Consider the following 24268-nt stretch of genomic DNA (forward strand, 5'->3'; position numbering starts at 1 on the left):
GTTGCATCTCACCGTGTTGCGTCTACAATTTCCTGTCTGAGCCTGTCTGTGGATTACATATATTTTTCACTCACCACCATTGTGCAAAACAGTAAATGGTCAGTGAAAGTTCTGTCACAAGAGGCAATACTCGACAACTGAGGTAAAAAGCTGCCTGGCCCTTTCAGACATTCCAGAGCAGTATGGATTTCTTCACGGCTGACAAGGGCAATCCCAAGAACAACCGTTTGTTTATTGTTGAAAGGCTTCACAATCAGGCTGTGTAAACTACACCCAAATGGATCAATACGTTTTCAATGTCTCAGGTCATTTATGAAACAACTGCTAATGCCACCCATGGTCCCCACGTCTGTAAAAGAGGACAATAAAGAATTAGATATAACGCTTGAAACATGCTAACAACACAACACATTGCGTATAATGTTTACTAAAGCCAGTCTCATTTTGTCTTACATTTATAATTGTATGAGGTTTTTAATTTAACGTTTGACAAATCAGATGTTGGCTCAAAAGCCAAAGGGAGATCGAGTCTTCTTGTTTCCATATTTTTAGGTCTCGGTTGAAAATACATCTTTTAATACTTGTTTAAAAAGTTGGGAAGTATTCAAATCTTTATTTTACAAGTGATTTTTTGCAGCAATAGACTTGTAATGTTTAGTTTTAGCAAACGTTACTTAATTAAAAACAAAATTCAACTCAATTGTTTATACATTTGCTATATAAATGAAACTAACGAATAACGTCTGAGAATTACTTTTAGCAATTACAACAGTACTTCAAATACATAGGCCAGATTATCCAGGACAAATATTTGATCACAAATATTTCGCACATTTTAATGCCTAAAATGTAAAAAAAAACTTTATACTGTGCGTTTATGAACATCGACAACATTTTTTAGGGATAGTGCACCCAAAAATATTATAATCATTTATTCACCCTCATGTCAGATCATGAGGAACCTAAAACAGATGGATGCCATGGAAAAAAATAAGAGACCGTTTCAAAGTGCCATTTCAGTTTTTCTGAATTTACTATTTCTAGGTATGTGTTTAGGTAAAATGATCATTTTTGTTTCATTCTGTGAACTACTAACAAATAATAAAATATTGTTTCAATTCGCATTTATTTGCAGAAAATGAAAACTGGAGAAACAGGTCAAAATAACAGAAAAGATGCTCTGTATTTTTTCACACCTCAAATACCGCAAAGAAACTGTCGTGATTCTGGCTCGTCGTGTCATGTCTTTCTTGATCTTGTGTTAGAGTCACGGCGGGATCCCTTGTTATGTGTGGAGAGAGTCATTTTGACCCTGTCGGCCTTCGATACTCTCTCCGGTCTTTGTCTGTGTTCCCGCCCTTTTGTATCTCTCGTTATTGGTTGTTTATTAGTTCATGCCCCACACCTGTTCCCCTTTGATTTGTCCCTCTATTTAATGCCCCTGTGTTCTCTTGTCTGGTGTTGGATCATTGTACTGTTATGTTGCGTGTGGGTGAGTTTTTGTCTTGTTAGTCTAGTTTGAAGTAGTCCTTTGAGATGTGTTATTAGTTTAGTCTTGTCAGTTTAGTTAATCTTGTTCTTGTTTCTGTTTTGTTATGTTTACCCCCACGTGGGTCTTTGTTTTGAGTTTGGTGTAAGTTTTATTAAAAGTCCTGTTAACCCCTTACCCGCGTCTGCACTTGGGTCCTCTGTCCTTGTCTTCGTCCTCACCACCCACGATCATGACAGAATGATCCAACCAACATCGGACCCAGCAGACAGAGGGATCTCAGCGGGAGAGTCGATGCCGCCGGACTCCCTTCCAGGGTTGAATCCGCCGAACTCCCTTGGAGGGTAGAGGCCGCCGGGCTCCAGTCCAGAGTCGGACCGCCGGACTCCCTTCCGGGGTAGAGACTGCCGGAACCCCGTCCAGGATCGAGACCGCCGGGCTCCTTCCAGGGTTGAGTTCGTCAGATTCCCCTCCAGGGTTGAGGCCGCCGGTGTTCTGTCCCGCTGCAGATACCCTGCCAGCCTCCCAGCTGGTGCCCAGGCCTGTCGAGTCGACTGTTTTTGTGTGTGTTTGTCCTTGTTTGCTGCCCAGCTGCCAGAGAGCGCTGCCCAGCCGTCGGAGATGCTGCCCAGCTGCCAGAGAGCGCTGCCCAGCCGCCGACATCCTGTCCTGTCGACATCCAGGCCTGCCCAGCCGGGGATAGCTGGTCTCCCAGCCGGCCTTTCTAGCCGGCGCCATGTCCTGTCCAGCGGCCATCCAGCCGCGCGCCATGTACAGTCGAGCCGGCCGTCGAGCCGGTGTCATGTCCTGTCCAGCCGGCCTTCTAGCCGGCACCATGTACCGTCTAGCCGGCCATCCAGCCGGTGCCATGTACTGTCCAGCCGGCCATCTAGCCGGCACCATGTACTGTCCAGCCTGCCATCCAGCCGGCGCTATGTACTGTCCAGCCGGCATTCCAGCCGGCACCATGTCAGTGTTTGGTTTTTATGTATCATGTTTTTGTCATGTCTTGTATTATGGTTTTTGTCATTGTCTTGTCTTGTTTGTGCCTTTTGGAGCGTCAGGATATCGCTCCTTAAGGCGGGGGTTCTGTCGTGATTCTGGCTCGTCGTGTCATGTCTTTCTTGATCTTGTGTTAGAGTCACGGCGGGATCCCTTGTTATGTGTGGAGAGAGTCATTTTGACCCTGTCGGCCTTCGATACTCTCTCCGGTCTTTGTCTGTGTTCCCGCCCTTTTGTATCTCTCGTTATTGGTTGTTTATTAGTTCATGCCCCACACCTGTTCCCCTTTGATTTGTCCCTCTATTTAATGCCCCTGTGTTCTCTTGTCTGGTGTTGGATCATTGTACTGTTATGTTGCGTGTGGGTGAGTTTTTGTCTTGTTAGTCTAGTTTGAAGTAGTCCTTTGAGATGTGTTATTAGTTTAGTCTTGTCAGTTTAGTTAATCTTGTTCTTGTTTCTGTTTTATGTTTACCCCCACGTGGGTCTTTGTTTTGAGTTTGGTGTAATTTATTAAAAGTCCTGTTAACCCCTTACCCGCTGTCTGCACTTGGGTCCTCTGTCCTTGTCTTCGTGTCCTCACCACCCACGATCATGACAGAAACAAGTTCATATTCACTTTTAAGCAATACAACAGTCAATATACAAGTCATATTTGTATATGTATTTAGGAAAACTTCAAAAATGCTTTTACACATTGCTGTTGGATGACTTTATGTCACTCCTGAGGGTTGATTTAGTTGAAATTTAACAGACGCTGGACTGGAATGAACACAATACATCTGGAAATGCTGATTTGAAAAAAAATTTGGTCTCCTATTTTTATAGTTTCTTCAAATTAGAAAACTGAAAAAGACACTTGTTGGTCTAACTTAAATGTTTTAGTTGGTTAATTTTGTATTTAATGTATTCTTATGCTATTGAGTTAAACAAAACCATGTTATTCCCATATGATCACATTACACAAGTACGTACATTGCGACAACAAATTAAGGGGAAAACAAAACAAACAGTGGAAGGGAAACTCTGTGTGTGTACACATGGACAGAGAATGTTTAGCCTACTAAATAAAAAAGTGTGTGTGTTCGTGCTGAGGTGATCTCTATGACTGCAGGTTGAGAAACTCCATACCATCACCTGGGAGTTTCTAACCAGACCTCTAGATGGTTTTGCTAAACAGGCTGTGCTGGAAGAGAGTGTTCTGTACAAACCAAAAGCATAGTGAAGGTCTGTTGGTTATGGGTGATGTCATCTGAGATTTGAAGTAAAACATGCTCCCCAAAACTAAACTGTGATAAAAGCCTGATACGCCTGTTGACAGATTCTTGATCGATGTCATGCTCAGAAAGAAAACAACACCGTGTAACTCAACCATTTATCCCAAATATTAAATTAAAATATTTTTCTTAAAGGCGCAGTTCTTGAAAATCAGCGGCCACTAGCGTTGTATTATAGTTTTGCAATGAATCTCTGAGTCATTTGCTCAACCCTCCCTTTCGAATTACGAAGGTGGCCGCAACAGTAAAAAAAGATGTCGTCTACTGAGACAGCGGATAGCAGTGATACAAGCAACGATGTTTCTTTGCAAAGGTAAGGCAATATATTAACGTAATTAATCATTTAACATGTATTCTATTGCGAAAGTTACTGTTACAATTCTATAATTAGATATATTTCTTGCGTGCAATCTAGTACACGCTGAGAGTAGTGAAGTAACTAAAGTTAGCTAATCGTAAATAGCAACGCTGTTCAAAGCGTTTGATCTGACAGCGACATAGGCAGTAGTTAGTAGACGTTTTGCTCCCCCTTTGTAAAGTCAGGAACAACCGGAGTATACGTACCGCAGGGACGGAAAAACATTATTATTCGGAGGTTATGGCCATTTGTATAAAATGCTAACGTTACCGTTTCAACAAAACAGTTGTTTGGTAAACATTGAAAAAGTGGAAACATTGAAAATGTTGAATTATCTTACCAGTCTAGCAGAAAACAGGCAACTTCGGCGTAGCCTTGAAAACATTTGTCTTTCAACAGTGCCTTCCATCTGGTAATAGATACACCAATGTTTATCCTGGATTTATGCCACCGATTGTCTCTAATTCGTCTGGCAGCATCACGTTTGCGCTTCTTTGACGACGGCGATTCACGCTCTGTCGGCTCTTGTGCACAATACGCATGGTCCTCCATTTTATCAAAACTTCTAAGACAGAACAATCAATTGCTTCAGCTAGACGACGACTACTCCTCCTCCTCTCCGTACTACGACTTACTACTTTGTGCGTCTTCAACTCAGTGATGACGCAAGCTGCTTCTAAAAAAACACGAAGACCAACATATACGAAACGCGCTCTGTAGAGCTGTTTGTCCGTTAGAGCATGGCTGCGCAACATAACAAATTCCATGTAGATAGGCCCGCTCCCTATGTAGATACAACTGGTTTATTCTAAGGTAATAAAAACATAACTTTTCATTACGTAAGGTTTTTATACACATCTAAAGACACAGTTTTGTATGTTATATTGCATTTCTGTTAATAGATCATACAAAACATCCCGCACTGTACCTTTAAAGCAAAACCAGTTGATAACTGAATATGAAACATGAATATGAAACTAATGATCAAAGGTCACTAGAATTTACTGACGAACAACAACTATGGGTCATATTTGACCTTAAAATCTAAAATAAAAAAGTTGAAATAGCTTTAAAAATCAAATACTTATTATTACTATTATTATAACAGTAATAACTCATCCTGTCTAAATGTATTTTATGTTAAATTAGGGCAAGGCAACAAATACTATCATGATGTTCTTTTAAATCTTCTTACAAGTTTACCAAGGCACATTTAATTTTAAATCAATTTAATAGTTTTTTTATTCGCATTACACAAATAACATTTATACTTATCACTTTATAATAATGAGAACTGCTCTGTACCAAATTATCAATTTGTTTAAAAAAAGGTTCATAAAACATGCAGTAAAATCTGATACCGTATAAATAAAAGCCCTTGACAAATGTGTCACACATTTAAACCGAATCTAAAAGTTAGCAAAACAGCAAAATAAAAATACGGCAATGAGCCACATCCCTTTGTTTTCCATTCTATAAAACTTACATAATTTACACTACATGAAAGCTCAATACATTCATTCTTTTGTTGTATGATTGTAACAGCCTTACAAAAATAAATAAAATCTTGATTGTTTTACTAGTGCACAACAAAAATGTTAAGGTTATTTTCTCAACAACAAAAAAAGATGTTAAACCTCAAAGAGTCAAAAATGCTGGTACTGATAATGTAATTGAAGAGATGTAACTCTGAAAACCAGCTTTGTTCTAAGTGAAGTTCCTCTAAACATTAATTGTGTAAAGCACTGCTGGAAAACACACATCCTTTCTTAGGCAGAACTGAAACAACACAGACCCCATAATAGGAATCGGGTCTTAAGAAATTGATGGATTTGTAATTATGAGGCCCTTCAATCCAAGAGGATTCTGAGTGTGTTTGGTTGCAATTATATTGTTGTATGCATTAAAGATGTCACGTGAGATGGAGATGAGGGTCTGTGTTTGGGGTCACCAGGCGAGGTGAAGATGAGGATGCTGTTGTAGCATAGCTCGTATTTCTTCTTCTGTCGGCTCTTGGACTTGCTCTCTGGAGTAAGGATGAGAAAAAGGATTTTAAAAAATGCTTGGGTTCACCCAACAACATTGGACTGCACTTGACTTCCATTGTATGGACACAAAAGCACCGAGACATTTCTCCAAATATCATCTGTTGTGATTCACAAAGTCATATACAGGTTTTTAAGAACACGAGAGTCAATAAATGATGACATTTCATTTTTGGGTGAACTATCCTTTTATCATAGAGAAATCCATGAAATAAATACACTTATGTGTCCACAAACAGCACAACACAAAGCTAATTAAAATAGTAAATAATACATTTACTAGCAAATCATTTCAAAACTCTGACCTGAACATGAGCTGAACAGTGCTTTGATAGGCGATCCTCTCCACCTCCGCAACCGAGAGCGAGTTACTTCTGTCCCACTTATATGTGAAGTTCTGGACAAAACCACGAGGTAAGTGTGTAGGAATTGATTCATTGATTACTTGTTGGCCATTGCGCCAGACATCAATTATAAAAATGTTGATAACCTCACTCGCAAGCATCAGTGATCGGTATTGTTTTTAAAACACTGACTCGCCATCAAATATATAATTATCTACAACAAAAGAGCGACATCATACCTCCAAAATGAGGGCCACAAACAAGTTGACCCACATGACTGAAGATGTCAACCACCAGGCCACAAAGTACACCAAAGACCACCTGACAAGAGAGGGTTATGGGTATACGGTTACAAAACCCTGCCCATCCAAAACAAACAAACATGCTAAACAGAGGCGACTCAGTGGCGGCCGGTCAATAGGGGGCGCCGCCCCCTTAAAGTTAGCCAGAGAAGAAAGCTACTTTAATATGCCAACAATAAGTTTAATATATATCGCAAATTAATAACCTAATAAAATAATTTAGTCATACTATTCCACCGTTAGTCATATTATCATTTATTAAAAAATCAAAATTGTATTTTGTTCATACGTGTGTGCGGGGCGCCGGACAAACGAGTGTGTATGTAGGCACGAACATTTTTGAAAAGCATGTGATTTGAGGCTGAGCTCTAATTGGCTTGTTTCAAATCGTCCCAAACCCTCCCACTTTTGTTGTAAGCGAATCAATATTGTTTTTATATTTTTGGCCTCATGTGATTGGACCGTTCTTAACGCCTCTCATTACCGCTCAGCAGATTGTCATTTGACTGATTAACGTGGAAGCAAGCGAAATTATGTCGAGATGAAAGAAAACTCGGTTTTATCTTTACAAGAATACCCGTTCCAAAGGCGTTCGGATGAAGAAAAAAAACGGATCAAGGAGCTTGGACCAGATCTTACACTCGGTGCTTTTCCGGCACTTCTTATGGAAAACGGAGTTGGCTAGCTGGATGCGAAGTAAGTCATGCCTTTTATTGTTATCCCTGTTTGCTGTTTCAAAGTCTTGGCACCGAAACGTTGTGGACAACAACAGGGGTTTGCGATTTAAAACATCTCTCTGATAAGTGCAAGCGACATGAAAGTAGCCGCAGCCATCTTGACAACGCTATGAGGCTCCAGTTTTTTGGGAAGCTTAGCATTGCTGAACAGCTAGATGTAGGCTACAGGATTGGCATTAGAAGGCACAATGAAGAGGTCACAAAAAATCGACACATCCTGTCTAGAATAATAGACTGTGTAAAATTTTGTGGCGCATTTGAGCTGGCTTTGCGTGGCCACAATGAGAGCGAGAGCTCAGATAACCCCGGGATATTCCGTGGCTTGGTCGACTTTGTTGCTTCTCTTGATGGAGTTTTGAAAGAGCACCACGAGAATGCCTCTGTGTTTAAGGGAACTTCGAAAACCGTGCAGAACGAGCTGTTGGACTGTATGTTGTCTGTTATGATGGAACACATAATCCAAGAAGCACAAAACAGCGATTTTCTATCAGTCCAGGCCGACGAGACCACCGATATTGCCACACAGTGCCAACTTGTGCTTGTGCTGCGCTACATTGATGGCAAAAGCAACGTACAGGAGAGGTTTTTTGCTTTTATTCATCTGCATTCAACTACAGCTGATTCCATCGCTACAGCACTAAAAGAGCATCTTACTGTCATCCTTCCAGAAGATCAGAAGAGTAAACTCATCTCCCAAGCGTATGATGGAGCCAGCGTGATGAGAGGTGCCACTGCAGGTGTTCAAAGGAAGATTCAAGATGTGTACCCAAATGCCCATTACATCCACTGCTATGCGCATCAGCTCAATCTAATAATGCAAAAGGCCACTTCTCACATACCCAAAGTTAGAATTTTTTTTCTAACCTTGGATGATTTGCCAGCTTTTTTTCAAGATCAACCAAGCGCACAGATGTTCTTGATAAAGTACATCTTGATAGTTGCCCATAGACTACCAACATCAAGCAGTGTTAGATGGAACTTCCACAGCCGTGCCATCAATACAGTGTTTGAGCACAGAGAGGGCCTCATTCGCTGTTTTGAAACTATTCGAGACTCAGGTGACTTTGACCCTGTTACCAGCAGAGAGGCAGGAGGCTTTGCCATGCTGCTGGAGGATCAGGATTTTAATTTTTTTCTGCAACTTTTCCACAACATCATGCCACACGTGGACATCCTCTATGCCAAACTCCAGAAGAAGGACATAGATTCAGTCCACATTAAGGGGAGCATCCAGCAGTTCCAGCAGGACATACAGAAGATCAGGTAGCAGCTGTATTCCTTCTTTTGAATTTATCATTATTATTGTTATTAGTCATACATTTTCTTAATCCTTTGCAGAAATTCTCTCCATTCTCTGGTTAACCAAAGCAGTGAAGGAGCTTCTCAACCAAAGAGGCGGCGGTCGCTTAGTCCAGTTTCCTCTAGTGGTGTGCCCTCTTTATCTGATTGATATGAAAATGGCTGATAATAAAAAAAATGCTATTAGCGCCCTAAGCATCAGAAGTTCATGAAACTTGGCATGTTTGTCTAGTCCATATGTATGAAGTTTGGATAAATCAGGGATTCAAACACTGAAATTGGTCTCCGTCTCTCTATAACTTAAAACTGATCATTTTAAATGTTGCAGTTGAAATTGACATTTTGTCATCACTACATCATGTTTGTTTTTGTCCTTCACTCTGTAGGTCTGTGACACCATACTCCAACACACCATGGAACGGTTCTGCTTCACAAGCCTTTGGTTTGACAAGGTTTGAACAGTACACAGTGGCGTTTCCTGAAGATGCACTGAGTAGGACTTTGAAGGCCTATCCAGTGCTCAATGGGAGTAAGCTAAAGACAGAGCTTAGTCTCATCTACTGCAAGGAAGAGTTCAGATCTTGTTGTGGTGCTGTGGACCTACTGCAGCTGTTTAAGGAGAACAATCTTGAAGAAGTCTTTTCAGAGACTGTCACTGTGGTGTTTCTCAACTTTGAAAAGATACAGAGACTGTCACTGCGGTGTTTCTCAACTTTGAAAACAGTTAAGACTTTTCTGAGAAATAGCATGACCCAAGAGAGGCTAAATGCATTGGCAATGATTAGGTAACTATAGTGTGTTGTTTTTTTTTTGAATGATTACCTTGATTACTTCATTACTGATAATAAACCCACATTCAATTCAAATTCACTGATTCATAGTACATTTATTTGCATGTATTAACATTGACTGTAATAATGCTACGTCACCTGATTAATGGCTATTTATAGTCCTGCATTACTGACAGTTGGATTTTCAGTTTGTTTGCGCCCCCCGCAAATATTTTTAGCACCAGCCTCCACTGAGAGGCGTGTATATGTGTTGATGGTGATTCTAGCTTACTCTGTAGTATATCTAGTGTATGCGTCTGTGAAGACATGCCAGTTATTCACCACCATGATGTTATAAAGCAGGACCAAAGAGGACTGAAAGAGACAAAGACAATAATATTCACCAAAGATACATCCAAATACTGAATAAAAAGAGCAGGACATTGAGTCATTTCAACACATTAACAACATACATTGAAGTATGTGAGGCAGTTGGTAATCTTACATAACTAAATATTTAACTGATAGATATACATTTATAGATGCAGTATCTTGTTCACTTGCTTCTTAGTGTTGCATACACAAACCAGTAGAAATACAACAAATACATTTTAACAATTGAACAAATAAATAAGCAATGTGGAGATTTTAGTGGCATCTAGTGGTGAGGTTGCAAATTGCAACCAATGGCTCACCCCCACCTCCCTTTCGAACCACTACGGCGGCTCTCACACGACAAAGATGACGTCTTTGCCAAAGGAGATAACATAAACCTTAGTCTTTGGTAGCTAGTCAAAAGCACTCGTTGTAGGAACCTAAACTTGTAAACACGACTGCTTTGCGTAATAATTGCCAATCAAATTGAAGCTTTCATATTTTTAAGGTACGTCTTGTGAACGTGCATTATTGGAGGCTGCAATTATTCTTTATGAAACTTACTGCGAAATCATCAAAGTTATTTGGCCAGTATTCCAGCTGTTCGAAAGAGCCACAATCCATGGTGAAGGCTACGGTGATATTCTCCAGACTGGAGTTAGAGATCGCACTGAGAGGAGAGCACACAGAGCGAGAAAAGATATTCAGATATACAGAAATTTGAAATTGACTGTAAATTGACGTGCATCCCACAGGATTTTTTCAGTATGGATACGCTATCAAACATCAGTCTTCCTGTAAAAGTGCTTTCACTGGATATTATTGAAGAGTACCTCATGTTTGTTGGGGCGGTTATGGCTCCCTGGAAAAGCCAGATACCAAGAACTGCATACACGTAGTAAACCACCTGGGTCAAACAGGACAGATGTGAGATGATTACAAACAATAATAATGACTCAGATTAAAGAAGAAATACTTTAAGTCCGCTCTCTCACCAACAGAATTCCAGCAAATGCCCGTAAGTTTTTCACCAGGTCCACAAGAGTGCTGGCCACTACAGCCATCAACTAAACGGACAATTTTCAAAGGATAAATAGGTGAAAACTCTCAACACCTTGCAAAAAAGGTATTTGTTCAAATTTGTACTGATGTACAGTTATGTGACTCATACTTTAACAAAGAGTGATAATATAAGACACATGAAAACTGATAAAAGCAAGGTCATCACATAAAAAGAATCATTTTTGAACTTTTCCTAAATACATGTACAAATATTACTTTATTATTGCTTAAAAGTGAATATGAACTGGTTTTCTTTGCAGTATTTGAGGTCTGAAAAATAAAGAGCATCTTTTCTGTTATTTTGACCTGTTTCTCCCGACCGATCAGTTCTGACTTCCATCTCTTTTCTACTCTTTCAAAAAAAAAAAAACTTAGCTCTGTATACTGTGGTAGGCTACATGAGACCCGTTTTTTATTGAACTTATGCTTTTTGTTGTCCTTATGTTGTTCCAATTGCTTCCATTGTTTCCCTCATCTGTAAGTTACTTTGGATAAAAGCGTCTGCTAAATGAATAAATGTAAATGTTCTCCAGTTTTCATTTTCTGCAAAAAAGCAATGTTTTATTTGAAATTTGGGAGGAATATTATTAGTAGTTCAAAGAATTAAAGGGGTCATATGGCGGAAGTACGTGTTTTTCTGTGTCTTTGGTGTGTTATAAGTTGCCCGTGCATGTATTAGACACGTAAAATTGCACAAATGAAAGTGTGGGAACAAAAGATGCATTCTATCTAAAAGCGAATGCTCACCCAGACTTGCCTGAAACGCCTCGTGTAACCACACCCCGGCGAATCTACGTAACTTCGTAACATGATTTGATTAAGACCGCCCAAATCTACACGTAGTTAAGGTGGGCGTAATTGTAAATCTCATTGTATCGTCTGTCAGTACAATTGCTTTGGAACCTGATGTTCCGAATATGGTAAGAGGCGTTACATTTCCGTGAAATGCTTGCAGTATTTGACCAATCACTACGCACTGGTGAACTGGCCAATCATAGCACACCTCGCTTTTCAGAGCCATGAGCTTTGTAAAAAATCTGCACGTTTCAGAGAGGCGGGGCAAAGAGGAGATACAAACATGCACGGTATGTGGAAAATACAACATTTTTTAAACTTTAAATGGTGTATACACATTGCGTTACATCTAAAACAAACTATAATATTCGTTTTAGCCGCGTCATATGACTCCTTTAATAAAAAAATGATCATTTTTCCTAAACACATGCCTAAAAATAGTACATTTTAAAATCAGAAAAACGGTCCCCGAAATGGTCTCTTAGATGTATTTATACTTCTTATTTCTTATGATAACAAAAGATCATAAAATCATAATCATAAAAATATGTTTAATATTAAATATACCTGTTGATGATGTCATGACATGAGGGTTAGTTTAGTCCATTTAAAAGATCAGAAAATAAGAACTGTGCATCCTATGTAACTGTAGTGTTGTGAGTTTAGCAAATTTAATTTATGTTAGGACTCTTGCTCACCTTGATTTCTGGAATTATCCTGAGGAAGCGGAAAACGATCAACATGTTGATCAATCGCACCATCTCCCACAATGACAGCATACGCTGTGACTCCGGATCCCTATAACATCAATAACATCAATTCATTTGAAGAACAACTTGAAAGATGTTTTTGTGTTAACAAATTTACAATATAGAGTAAATCATTACAATAGCTCAAACTCCACACACTTACACTTTAGTATCAGGAATCTTGTATGTGATGAATATGGCAATCTGAATCGCCTGTTGAACATAAAAGAACACAAAACCTCTAGCGGCAAAATAGTTTATAGGATTACTTTAAAATTCAAACACAAATTCAGAGGAAATATCTTACCAGCAGAAGAAAAGTGAGGAATCCATCAAATATGTTATTCCTATAAGACAGGTAACCTCTCCAACCGAAAGCCAGTATCTTCATTGACATCTCTATTAAATAGTACAGGATGAAAACACAGTTGATAATCTAAAAGACAAAAGACAAATTTGCATTAATTATTACGTTTTGCACAGAACTCTCTGTATCTTCTTATTGAAGACAAATTAAATTATGTCTGATTAATGCTAAAAATTTATATAATAAAAAAATGTTCTTGAGTGCCTTCATTAAATAACTTAATCGATAAAATATTTTTTTTATATTGGTTTTATGTAAAATATGCATGTTAGCATAATTGAATTTCATGAAGTTAATGATGTAAAACAAAAACAAGACTCTTAATCTGATTCAACTAAACAACATTGCATTAATTCAATTACGTGGAACCTGTTGACATAAAAAGGTTAATTAAGTTGAACATATCATTTTTTTAAGTGAAGAGTTTAATAATTGAGATGTTGCTGTACCTCCACGTAGTAGTAATCTCTTTCTGATGCAGATTTCTCAGAATCCAGAACTAAGATAGTCTGCAGAAATACAAAGATATAAGAGATGAAACAGAATACACGCACACAAAAACTGTTTGTGTCCAGTGTAAACAATGAAGGCAGTGGTACTCAACTTCAGAAGGCTGCATTTCAACCAGACACAAAGGGCCACAAGTTCTTATTAAAATATGAATTTTATTTTTTGCACAGACATTGAAACACGAACAGTTTCATTTGTTGGTGGAACCATAAACAAACTGACTTTAGGAGGCTAAGATTCCCCTATCAACACATACGAGGGTTTTTTTTTTTTTGCAATACAATACAGCATGTAGCAGATTTAAATTTGACAGATGCATGGACTTAATATTTGATTTATTTAGTGTTATTACTTTTCATTCACTTAACGCATATTCATTTTGTATAATTTTTTATTTTACATTTCAAATGGCTAAAGACTGTTTCGGTTGATTTTAATACTTCAATGTAATAATTTAACTGCCCAAAAGACTTGTAGTTCTTATTTACCTTCCATAATTGTTGTTATCAAGTGTTGTTACATATACTGTCCACAAGATGTCCTCATTGCACATTAAAAAAACAATAACTACTTTTAGTTATAGTCTGAAGCCCTGTGAACTGAATGATTTTAGCAAAGTAGCCCCAGATATTTCACAATATGTTCCAAACCTTACATAGACTAATTTAAATAATAATAATATGTTACTTATATTTAAGGAAAATAAAACAATGTTATATGAGCACTTTTATTTGTTTACAATGTATTTTGCTGTCATTACCTTTAAATTAAACATTAAATATTAAATTAAACTTCCTTTATGATTAAACATAGAAGCTTAATCTTCTCGTTTTCTCTTCCTAATACAGTACCTCTGCTGTTACATCAGTTACATCACTTTTAGGGCTTTGTGAAACTCTGTAATCTATTTACATTGATAATAGTGTGTATGTAGGATGGTGTATGTGTTAAGGAAAAGGAAATCAGGCTTCTTACACAGATGCATAGGACATTAACCAGAGCAACAACATTTCCCAGCACTGTAATTGTGTAATGATTGTAAATACGCTGGATGTGCTGCAGGAGAGAGAAACTGTACTGTGGCTTCGGAGGATGCTGCACAACAAACACAATTTCATTGATAAATTTGCATGAAATGTAAACAACTTGAACAAATTACTTAATTGAACGGACTATATGTCACATTCTGAATTCAGCCGAAAGTTAAAAAAAAAAAGGGATGCAAACCTCTTTGATAAAGTCTTTATCGAGTTCATAGAACAGGTTCTGGAAGGCCTCGCCATTGATGTAGCCATCTGGGAACTGCTGAGCAGCCTGAGACACAAACACAAATCAAGTCCAGTCCAGCACTGCTTGCTCACTTTATACAAACTGTCCGGAGATCTGTATCAACCTTAATGATGGCCGCTCTGTAGTAAGACTTCATATGGACTCTACCCATGACCTGCACAAACATGCGCACAGCCACCTGCTCCCTAAGGAAGTGATGTCATGAGGCATACAGCAGGCAAACAAGAAATACAATTGTTTAATATAACTAAAATTTTTGGGGTCAATGTAATGCCAATATTATTGTTAAAGACGGCATGAAATCAAAATTGAAAAATCTTATTTTTATGGAATGTTATTAACATAGACTGTATAAAACAGCCTGTGTCTAAAAGTGTCTGTGACGTCACCCATAGCTTTTTTGAAGCCTAAAGTGGGAGAAGCCAGCCGTTGCCGTCTTAGCAGCGCGTCACCCGCGCATCACTCCCGGCTTATCGAAAATGGGCAAAGAGGCGGGACGTGGTTGGAGGTGAGGTGCATGGCTGCTGAAACCACTTGTCTTAATTATGCAGAATTTTAAGGCTTAATATAAGTTAAATGGGTGAGTTTAAAAAATTCACCCCCCTTACAGTTGTCATGAAGGGCAAAATTAGCTATATAGACCACAATCATTGTTTGTGTAAACATGCTTTTTCTGCTGTAAAGTTGGTCATGTTTAACATGTTTAACAAGTTGGTCAAGTTTAACATGGGGCTCAATGAGATTTTGCTCTCTTTTGGAGCCAGTCTCTAGCGGCCAGTCGATGAATTGCAGTTTAAATCACTTCCGTGTTGGCTTCACGAGAGAGATCGGAAGTTTGCCGCTTGGTTTTTACACAGCTTAGGGATTTATCTGTGCACTTTTTTTTATTAATGTGCCCTCATCATTTTTAATAAAAAATCTTGACCTTCTCCCCCCCCCCGAAACGACTTCTCATCACTTCCTGTCACGAAGAATGGCGCAAGGGTGGAGCTTTCTTCACGAGGGGGTGCCGATGGTGAGTCCGGTGTAATGCCGAGAAATGCACCCCTGCCAAATTATGCACCCACCCTCCCCACAATGGTTAGGGTGAGGATTAGGTGTTAGGGAATAGGTTAGGATTAGGATTAGGTGTGGGGAGGGGTTAGAATTAGCCAATCGGACATCGTGTTATTGAAGGAGGTGCAGAATCTGGCAGGGGTGCATTTCTCGGCACAACACCGGTGAGGAATAATCCTCCCCAACTGGCTGCAAACTTGCATTCAAATCTGTCCCAATTTTGTTAGCAACGCCCATCTTCCAACGATTCGATTAGTTATCCATGTGGTACATCAAGTCCCGCCGAAGCCGTTTCACTACAACATACATCACGATATTGAAATAAATACGATCGTTACTTCCGTTTCATGCCGACTTTAAGGGTCAATGACTGAGATGTTGGAGGAAGATCTGATCTTACACATGGCCTTCAGCATGACTGCTGGTGTGTCCTCTCCCCGGACAGCACAGCACCTCGAACGCAGCCCGGATACCCAGACGTCTCCTCATAATAGATGTCTGGACTGACATCTAATAAAGCAGATGGGTGGAAATGATACAATAATTTAATATTTCAAAAACGAATTTCCATTTTGTGAGTGAACTACGGCCGTCATTTGATAAAAAAATATCATATTCCTAATGTAAAAACAACATGAATGTGAAAGTATGACACTCACCAGAAGATATCCTCTGAACTGATTATAAATAATAGCCGTCATTAAATTCATCAGCAAATATGTTCCTAGCAAAAACAAAAAAGTCAATGTAATGCAGGTGCACAAAAACATCTTGTTTTGAGATTTATATGGCCATAAAAACGTAGTTAAGTGCCAAACAACTTACCAAACACACTAAAGAGTATGAAAAATATAGAATAGCCACGGTTCAGAGAGTAGGCAGGAATCATGACTGTTGACAGAGAAAGAGATGTTGAGTTTATACTTTAAAGACAGGAAGGCCATCAGTGTGTTTAAGACATTCAGATACCTGTGAAAGTTTAACACCCTCACAACAGGTCACAAGACACCATGTCATGTGCTTTTAGCAAATGACTCACAGACTTCTACTGCCATGAACCGGTGGAGTTGACAGGCAGTTTCGACACAGCGGTGGCAGAATGTGTCACTGAACTATCTGAATCTGCACCAGTCATTCAGAAACTCGCACCTTTTGAAAGAGCGTATGTTGCTGTCAAAGTGAAATGAACACATACCGTCAGGATTATTCGCTGTGGTGAGCAGAACCAGTAGAGACGAAAGGGCCTTTGGCATGTTTTTGAAGTATGTTTCCCATTCTCCATTCTTCTTAGGGTCCTACAAACACATTGACACAAAAACAAAAATCGTGAAGCTTGTCTTAGCAAACACCAGAAATAAATATGCCTGTTAGAGACACACCGAATCGTCTGCTTTAAAGGTGAGAAATAAAAAAGACAAGGGTGTGATCAGTTATTACATCTGATTTGGCAAAGATCAGCATTCCAATCATAGTGAATAAGCAGAGATGCATGGCCAGAAGCAGGATGACACTGAAATGGACAAAAAAAACTATTGAAGTCAACATATTTCACAACTGTCAAATTACAATATAAACACGAAAGTGCCCACAAACTAGGAAGTGAAAATACTGAGTATATTAAAACGAAATAAAAAAAAGATTGTTTTACCTGGCTATCTCTGGAAGAGTCCTTTTAATACATTTTAAAGTTTTCTTCATGAGGGAAGAGTTTTGCAGGAGGAAAAACGGCCGTATCAATCTCCTGACTCTTAAACTCTGCGGGTCACATGACAGGGTGACATCACAACATTAAAACTGCTTGTATATCTCAAGGCATGCTTAGGATTTTCAGCGTTAAATTGATTCCATGTTTAGGGTCACCGATGCTATAAATATTTCATGGTTTGTCAATGTTCCAAAAGGTCAGTCGCTGACTCACCTCATTGCACATCATGCTAACACTCAACATCCAGTCAATAACTGATGTTGCAATGACTATTGTGTAGCCAATCAGCCATTTATTCATACGAAACTCCTCCCATCCAATCAGATAGCTCTGCAGAACAAAACGGGCCTTTCATTAAAATACAGTATAATAGCAAATTAAAGGCAGTCACATCACATTCATGCTGCCCTATTATCTTATATGCTACTTACAAAGTTAGCAGTAAAGTTGAAACAAAATAGGATTTACAGTACTATTATAGTAAATAACACCTGCACATTTCCAGACTTCTACCTTCACAGTGACGTCCAGGATGAAGATACAAAGGCAAACCATCTCAATAGCCTCCGTCATTCCACACGGAGGTTCCCAGGGGTCAGGTTTGAAACGTATGTCAGAGGTGTAGGTCAGAGAGGAGGGTCTCTCAATGAAGGCCAGAGCCAGCACAACAGCGATGGTAAACCCCAGACACCTTCAAGAGAGAGTTTGGGAAAGCACTTCAAATAAGTTAGTCTACAGACTAAGAAAACACATTTAGACATTTAGACTTAGAGACACATTCAACTTTACATAAGCAGCTATATGCTGTCATGAATGTTGCATTAAAGGGATCTTTGTACGCTGTCATCATTAACTCACCCTCAGGTAGTTTCAAACCTGTATAAATGTCTTTGTTCCAATGAACACAGAGAAAGATTTTTGTAAGAATGTTAGCAATTTGAGTTCTGGGACATCATCCACTACCATAGTAGGAAACAAAATAAGTATTTTTTTTGCTCTGTTGAACACATAATGAGATATTTTGAAGAATTTAGAAAAACAAAGAATTCTCAGGCACCTTTTCCTACCATTTAATTCTTCCTACTATGGTAGTCAATGATTGTAAAGACATATAATGTAGCACAAACATATTTCTTAAACAAAACATTTCACCAAAGCTGATGAGAGGATACAAGAACAGAAGTTTAATATGAAGGACATTTATAACTAAAAGTGGCTTTCAAAATTAAAGACAAAAATTATTTGTTCAAATTATTTAGGGTATCTATATGTGACAATAACAGCACATACAATAATTTAAACGCATTACTTAATTTGTAATACAAGATAAACCTTACATTTACAGTAAAGCACTTACAATTGGGCAAGGCACTACACTGGGATAAAACAAATTCATACAGTTTCGAAAGCTACACGACTTATCATGAATTTAGATGGACAGAATTGCTTACTAATCTTGTGGTGTTAAACCAAACAGGGATGTTGTGAAAGTATTCACCAAGCAATGTTTCATTCTATCCAGAGGAATTATGTTGGTATCAATTTACTATAAAAACACATCTTTGAATGTAAGAACTAAGTGCATTAGCAAAAGTATTCTGAAAATATCTATGCATTACTGTAAACCAAATTATTAGTTGCTTTTACAAACGAATAAAGCTGGATTACTCTACACGACTTTGTTTACTTACCACTGACATATACTGGAGTAGTACCATCTATATAACCGTAAAGATCCTGTGTCAACCCTGTGATTGATTGATCGATACTGTGGAAAACAGAAACAGGAAAGCGTAACACGGCATAGTAATACATCAAATAACTTTAAAGACGTTAACAACAGAAGTTTTTTGTTTTTACCTGAATTGCATCTTCAATAAATACAACTGCCTGCTGGATATAGAGTTCTGCATCTTTTTAAAATAAGAAACACAAATAAACAGAGTAACGTTTACAGTTAGGTAAAAAATATGAAACTTAAACTAAAGAAAAATCCTTAAAACTTGTTTTGAAAATCTCTTATAAATATTAAATATATCCTAGTTGTCACAGTCCCCGGCTGCAGTGCCCTCTAAAATTCACAAGAGGCCACTCTCCACATCACCCGGACTATTAAACAATGAGTCCAGGCAATGACTTATGGGAAATGTAGTGATAGTGAATGATTTAAACCCAGTCATTCCTTGCTTGGTTTTGTGTTTATGTTACAGTTGCTTCCGTTCATTGTGGTCTATGGCATGCCCTGGATGTTTTTTTATATGGTTTGGACTGTCTCGCTGGTTATGACATGTGACTACTCTCGGATTTGACTGGATTACCCCTTTAATAAAACTGCGTTTGGATCCTCACCTCTGAGCCTGTGCAATTCGTGACACTAGTAACATAATAATGACATAAAATGAGGGCTGTCAAAGTTAACGCATGCCATTATTTTTTTCAGATTAAAGGGGCCGCGTTCTTAAACGTGCTGCTGTGACTCCTGTCACTAATGTTAATCAAAGAAAAGAAGAAATCAATGCGATTTTGATTCTTCTGTATTTCATGTATTTAGCAGTAAAGACTGTAAAGTGTTTGAGAACTTTATTTCTTTTCTGTATATTTCCTACATGTTAGACAGGTAGGCAGGGCACACTTAATATAATGGGTTTGATTAGTAGAAAAAAAGTATATATTTAATAAAGACATCAGTTGCAAAGCCAACAATATTAGAATGTTGGCTTTCATTCATAAAATAATGCTGTTAAAGAAATGTGTTGCTGCTACATTCATTTGGAGATGAACTGTGAAATTATTAGAATGTAAAAGTATATTTAAAAACATCAAAGCTGTGTGATTAGTTAATTTTTTTAATCGATTGACAGCACTAAAATAAACAGTGTATGTTTAATTTCACTACGTGTGCGAGTAATCACAGTTAATTGCTCAAAAATGATGCGATTAATTGCAATTAATTTTTTATCTATTGACAGCCCTACATAAAATATAACAAAATCTGTAATCTAAACAGACCTCATGTAATATTGCCTCAAAGACATCACAACTGCATTAAACTGAAGACCTGATCACACAGACAAACTCTGTGTCAAAAGTTATTGGTTCTTTCTAGGGCTGAAACGATTCCTCGAGTTATTAGAGTAATTCTAATACAAAAAATCATCGAAGCAAATTTTGTTGCCTCGAAGCTTTGTTTAATCCATTTAACTACAGTACACACGGAGCACTGCGTTTCCCCACGGACCGTTATTACTGACGCACAGCCCGCTAAACTCTGTTCATGTTACAGGGCTCTCAAGTCTCACGCATTCACCGTGAGACACACGCATTTTAGTCTGTTCACACGCTCACACGTATGTCTCATGCTGATGAACTGCTATTTTACTTAGTTTTAGTCTATTTTGCGAGTGAAACTTGTTTTCCGGCTGCATTGAGTCCATCGAACTAGATTCGGACTAGTGTATGCCAAATCCTGTTATTTACACATGCCATCTGTCTGTTCTGCATGTCTGAGTGAATGAACTGCACAGTTTAACATGCTACACGCGTGATGCTCATGAATTTGTCTGCGTCTGCGCTGAATAAGGACATGAACTTCACCTCCAGAGATGCTCTGAGAGTTTATTTCACGAACATGTTATTGTTTGAGTGAAGAAACAGACATACTAAAAAATATGCGTCTTCCGACAACCTGCCAAAATAAAAGTCATAGGCTATATATTACTATTTAATAGTAAAAAAAAGAAACTAAAACTAATTTATATAAACTAAATGCATCATGCATAAGCTGAAGTTAGTTGTTTACCTTTGAAATTATACTTTCTTTTTTATTATAGAATTTAATATGGCAATGGAATGTACAAAATGGGTTTAGTTTTCACAGATATTAATGTATTCAATTTCAGCAATAAAAACTTTAATTGTTCTAAAAAGGAAACAAATTAGTTGTTTTACTCATTTTAAGAGACCTGTCTTATTTTATCTTGTATATTTAGTATTGCTTTAATAAAGAAAAAGTACTTATTATCCGAATACCCGATTAATCGATGAAAAAATCAGTAGAATACTCGATTAGTAAAAGAATCGATAGCTGCAGCCCTAGTTCTTTCTACTATCTGAACTCTACCTGTACCATAAATTCTGCATGCAAGGAACTGCACAAAATCTATGAGTTTTTTAAAGCACCAGTGTCAAGATATCCAGGAGTTCCTTGCCAAACCAAAGCTTCTCAACAGGATATGAGCTTGCAAATTCAAACTATCCTGAATAGCACAAAGCTAAGCTAATACTAAATACATACTGAAGGTTTCATTCAATTGTAGACTGAATGCAGCTGTAATAAAAGTAACATGCCAAAATGACAAAAGACAAACATAAAATGAAAAATAGTAATTACAACAAAGACAGCCTGACATATTTCACATTGAAATCAAATGTCAAACATGTCTGAATAAGATTCAGTCCCCTGTGTTGGCTTTCAGACTGTTTCTCACACAAAACTTCACTAAAAATGTCGTACTGTATACAGTACATAACCCGACAGGTATAAACAGAAACTTTATAAGAACATGCAAAAAAATTATCTTCCAAAGTGATTAAAGGTTCAAGATTAAAGGTTCTTTAAAACATAGAGACAGAGTTGATTTCTACATTCTTACTAATGTTACTTTTCCTCGAATCTCTATTTGTTTTCTGATAGATGCAACAAAGCAATAGTAACAAAATCAAATGTGTTGCCCTCCAGAGTAACTTGGTTTATACAGTAAGAGACCAAGGATTGTTTGTCCTATATCACATCGAAACTAAATACAAGGCTGAATACTGGACACCCACCTTAGAACAACATTCACCTTACACTGCTGTTATTTTTATTACCATTTTTATAAACAATTTTTTTTACTTTTAGTAGTCAGACAGCCAAGGAGGTGATAATGTGCAGTTTTAATGTAGATTTACTGCTCACCCTGCTGCCCTGACACTGAGTCATCAACCAGGTCTGAGACATTTACTGTAATTATATCCCTGTCGAATGTAACATTATGAACCTGTTTACCATTAAAAAGGACAAAATCCTTTCATGTTGTGTGTTTTGAGTCTTGTGTCAGTAGGATTTAATGTCGTTCTGCTGGTTCCCATCTACCACACATGCAGCATCCCGCCAGAAGAACCCAACACATTACCAGCAGACCCACAGAGATCATTACAGCTTCAATTAAAACTAATAGAATTCCCATTATAACCATTATAAATCCATCAGAATGTCTGTGTTCTAGGGATGTAACAATATCAAAATCTCACTGTACGATAATACCTCGATATAAAGTCCACTGTGCGTTATTTATTGCAATATTTAAAATTATGTCTAAAGATGACTTGGAAACATGCCATAAGCATCCTCTTTTCTTTATCCTCTAATGTCAACGACCTTTCGTTTCATAGAGTCATGTGACCACGACAATATTGAGACAATTTTGCTATTGCGATAACACGATATCGATAATATTGTTACATCCATACTGGGTTCATTTAAATAGTTTTTCAGAAGGCATAAAGGTCTTTGCACATACAGTCCGAAATTTTCGTATGCGTTCTTTATTTGGCGCTCATTTGTATGGTGTCTCTGAATTGTCAAAACGCCTCTTAAAATGCTTGCTACGGAAGAGAAAAACGCAGAAAATCGAACCCAGTCCGACTTTTTTTATGACGGACGAAAATATCGGAGGCAGTGTGTAAATGTGATTGACACAACGTGAGGTCGTATTTATTTTTTAACGTGCACAAATTTCGGACTCAATGTGCAATGGCCTTAACTCTACTATAAACAAAAAATATAATCAAATAATATTTTTTCTTTTTAAGTTTAGTTTAATGGAAACGTATATGCATTTACAGAAAGTTAGAAAAAAAGACGCATGAAAGTAATACATTAGAGGCAGAGAGACAGAAATCAAAACAGATTTGGGATGGAATGCGAGTATGAAAATGACACGTAATTTTTGGACCTTGTCGGAGGTCAGTTTGAATACGTAAGTTACCTTCTTCGGTTGCTGAATGAGACGGTCCTGTTGATCTTAGTGAATCTTCGTGTCCATTATCATGAGATCCATAATCACCTGAGCCCTGGTTAATGCTCTCCGTCAGCAGCGGCTCCTCTTCCATTGAATGTGTAGTTAAGTGTCTCAAAATACTCACTAAAAGTCCTGGCCGAGGCGCTTCAGTAGTAAACTCACCTAAACGAGCGCAAACCGCCGGTCCATACTTGTAAATGATGAAGCGATCGCAGGTTTGAACATACCGGAGACGCGCGAGGTTTCATTCTGTTTTGGTATCAAGCGAAACATTTCAGGGAGGACGACAGCGATTGAGCTGTTTTTTAGGAGACGTCAACTCCTCCCATATCCTCCACTCGCTGGCATATAACTTTTCCTGTTCTTTCATGTTAAAGCACTACCACAGGGAAGTCCGATTCATTTGAGCGAATCCTTCGAACGGTTCACTTGAAAGCTCTGTATAAAAAATCCCTGCTGTTTAGTCTTGTCGCAAATTACTTTTGTAGTAAAATACAACTCAGCCACACACTAAAAGTTTTGAATATAAGCTTTATATTAACTAAAACATTTTTTTAACTGAATTACTGCGCTGTTTATGATTCGGAATATTTCAAGGAACCGATTCACAAGAATGATTCAAATTAGTATACTGGATTTCGACATTACTTTCGTTTTGTTGCCTTGCTGTATCGGTG

The 24268-nt window shown here is 38.0% G+C and overlaps 2 protein-coding genes across 2 annotated transcripts; one reads left to right on the forward strand and one right to left on the reverse strand.

Annotated features, from left to right (window-relative positions):
- Positions 1-5335: 5335 nt before the first annotated feature.
- tpcn2 (two pore segment channel 2) lies at positions 5336-23921 on the reverse strand. Its single transcript, XM_057342855.1, has 25 exons — positions 23559-23921; positions 19390-19442; positions 19221-19297; positions 18043-18220; positions 17743-17859; positions 17473-17579; positions 17262-17334; positions 17020-17119; positions 16650-16715; positions 16484-16548; positions 16225-16334; positions 14872-14953; positions 14706-14792; positions 14454-14573; positions 13418-13477; positions 12909-13037; positions 12765-12814; positions 12551-12650; positions 10991-11062; positions 10829-10902; positions 10560-10665; positions 9913-9995; positions 6752-6833; positions 6474-6565; positions 5336-6149 (listed from the first exon to the last, which is right to left on the reverse strand). Exons 1-25 carry the CDS (start codon positions 23680-23682, stop codon positions 6071-6073), a joined length of 2286 nt encoding a protein of 761 aa, XP_057198838.1. The 5' UTR covers positions 23683-23921; the 3' UTR covers positions 5336-6070.
- On the forward strand, positions 6840-9904 carry LOC130559658 (zinc finger MYM-type protein 1-like). The gene is made up of 2 exons (XM_057342864.1): positions 6840-8814; positions 8890-9904. The coding sequence occupies exons 1-2, from the start codon at positions 7661-7663 to the stop codon at positions 8999-9001; spliced, it is 1266 nt and encodes a 421-aa protein (XP_057198847.1). The 5' UTR covers positions 6840-7660; the 3' UTR covers positions 9002-9904.
- Positions 23922-24268: the final 347 nt, after the last annotated feature.

The sequence above is a fragment of the Triplophysa rosa genome, linkage group LG1 (genome assembly GCF_024868665.1).
Source record: "Triplophysa rosa linkage group LG1, Trosa_1v2, whole genome shotgun sequence".
Classification (NCBI taxonomy): Eukaryota; Metazoa; Chordata; class Actinopteri; order Cypriniformes; family Nemacheilidae; genus Triplophysa; species Triplophysa rosa.

Coding starts and splice junctions, on each gene's coding strand:
- tpcn2 (XM_057342855.1), bottom strand. CDS start 23,682: ATGGAAGAGGAGCCGCTGCTGACGGAGAGCATTAACCAGGGCTCAGGT. Junction 19,298..19,389: donor TTATTGAAGATGCAATTCAG/GTAAAAACAAAA, acceptor TGTTTTCCACAG/TATCGATCAATCAATCACAG. Junction 18,221..19,220: donor TACTCCAGTATATGTCAGTG/GTAAGTAAACAA, acceptor TCTCTCTTGAAG/GTGTCTGGGGTTTACCATCG.
- LOC130559658 (XM_057342864.1), top strand. CDS start 7,661: ATGAGGCTCCAGTTTTTTGGGAAGCTTAGCATTGCTGAACAGCTAGAT. Junction 8,815..8,889: donor CAGGACATACAGAAGATCAG/GTAGCAGCTGTA, acceptor AATCCTTTGCAG/AAATTCTCTCCATTCTCTGG.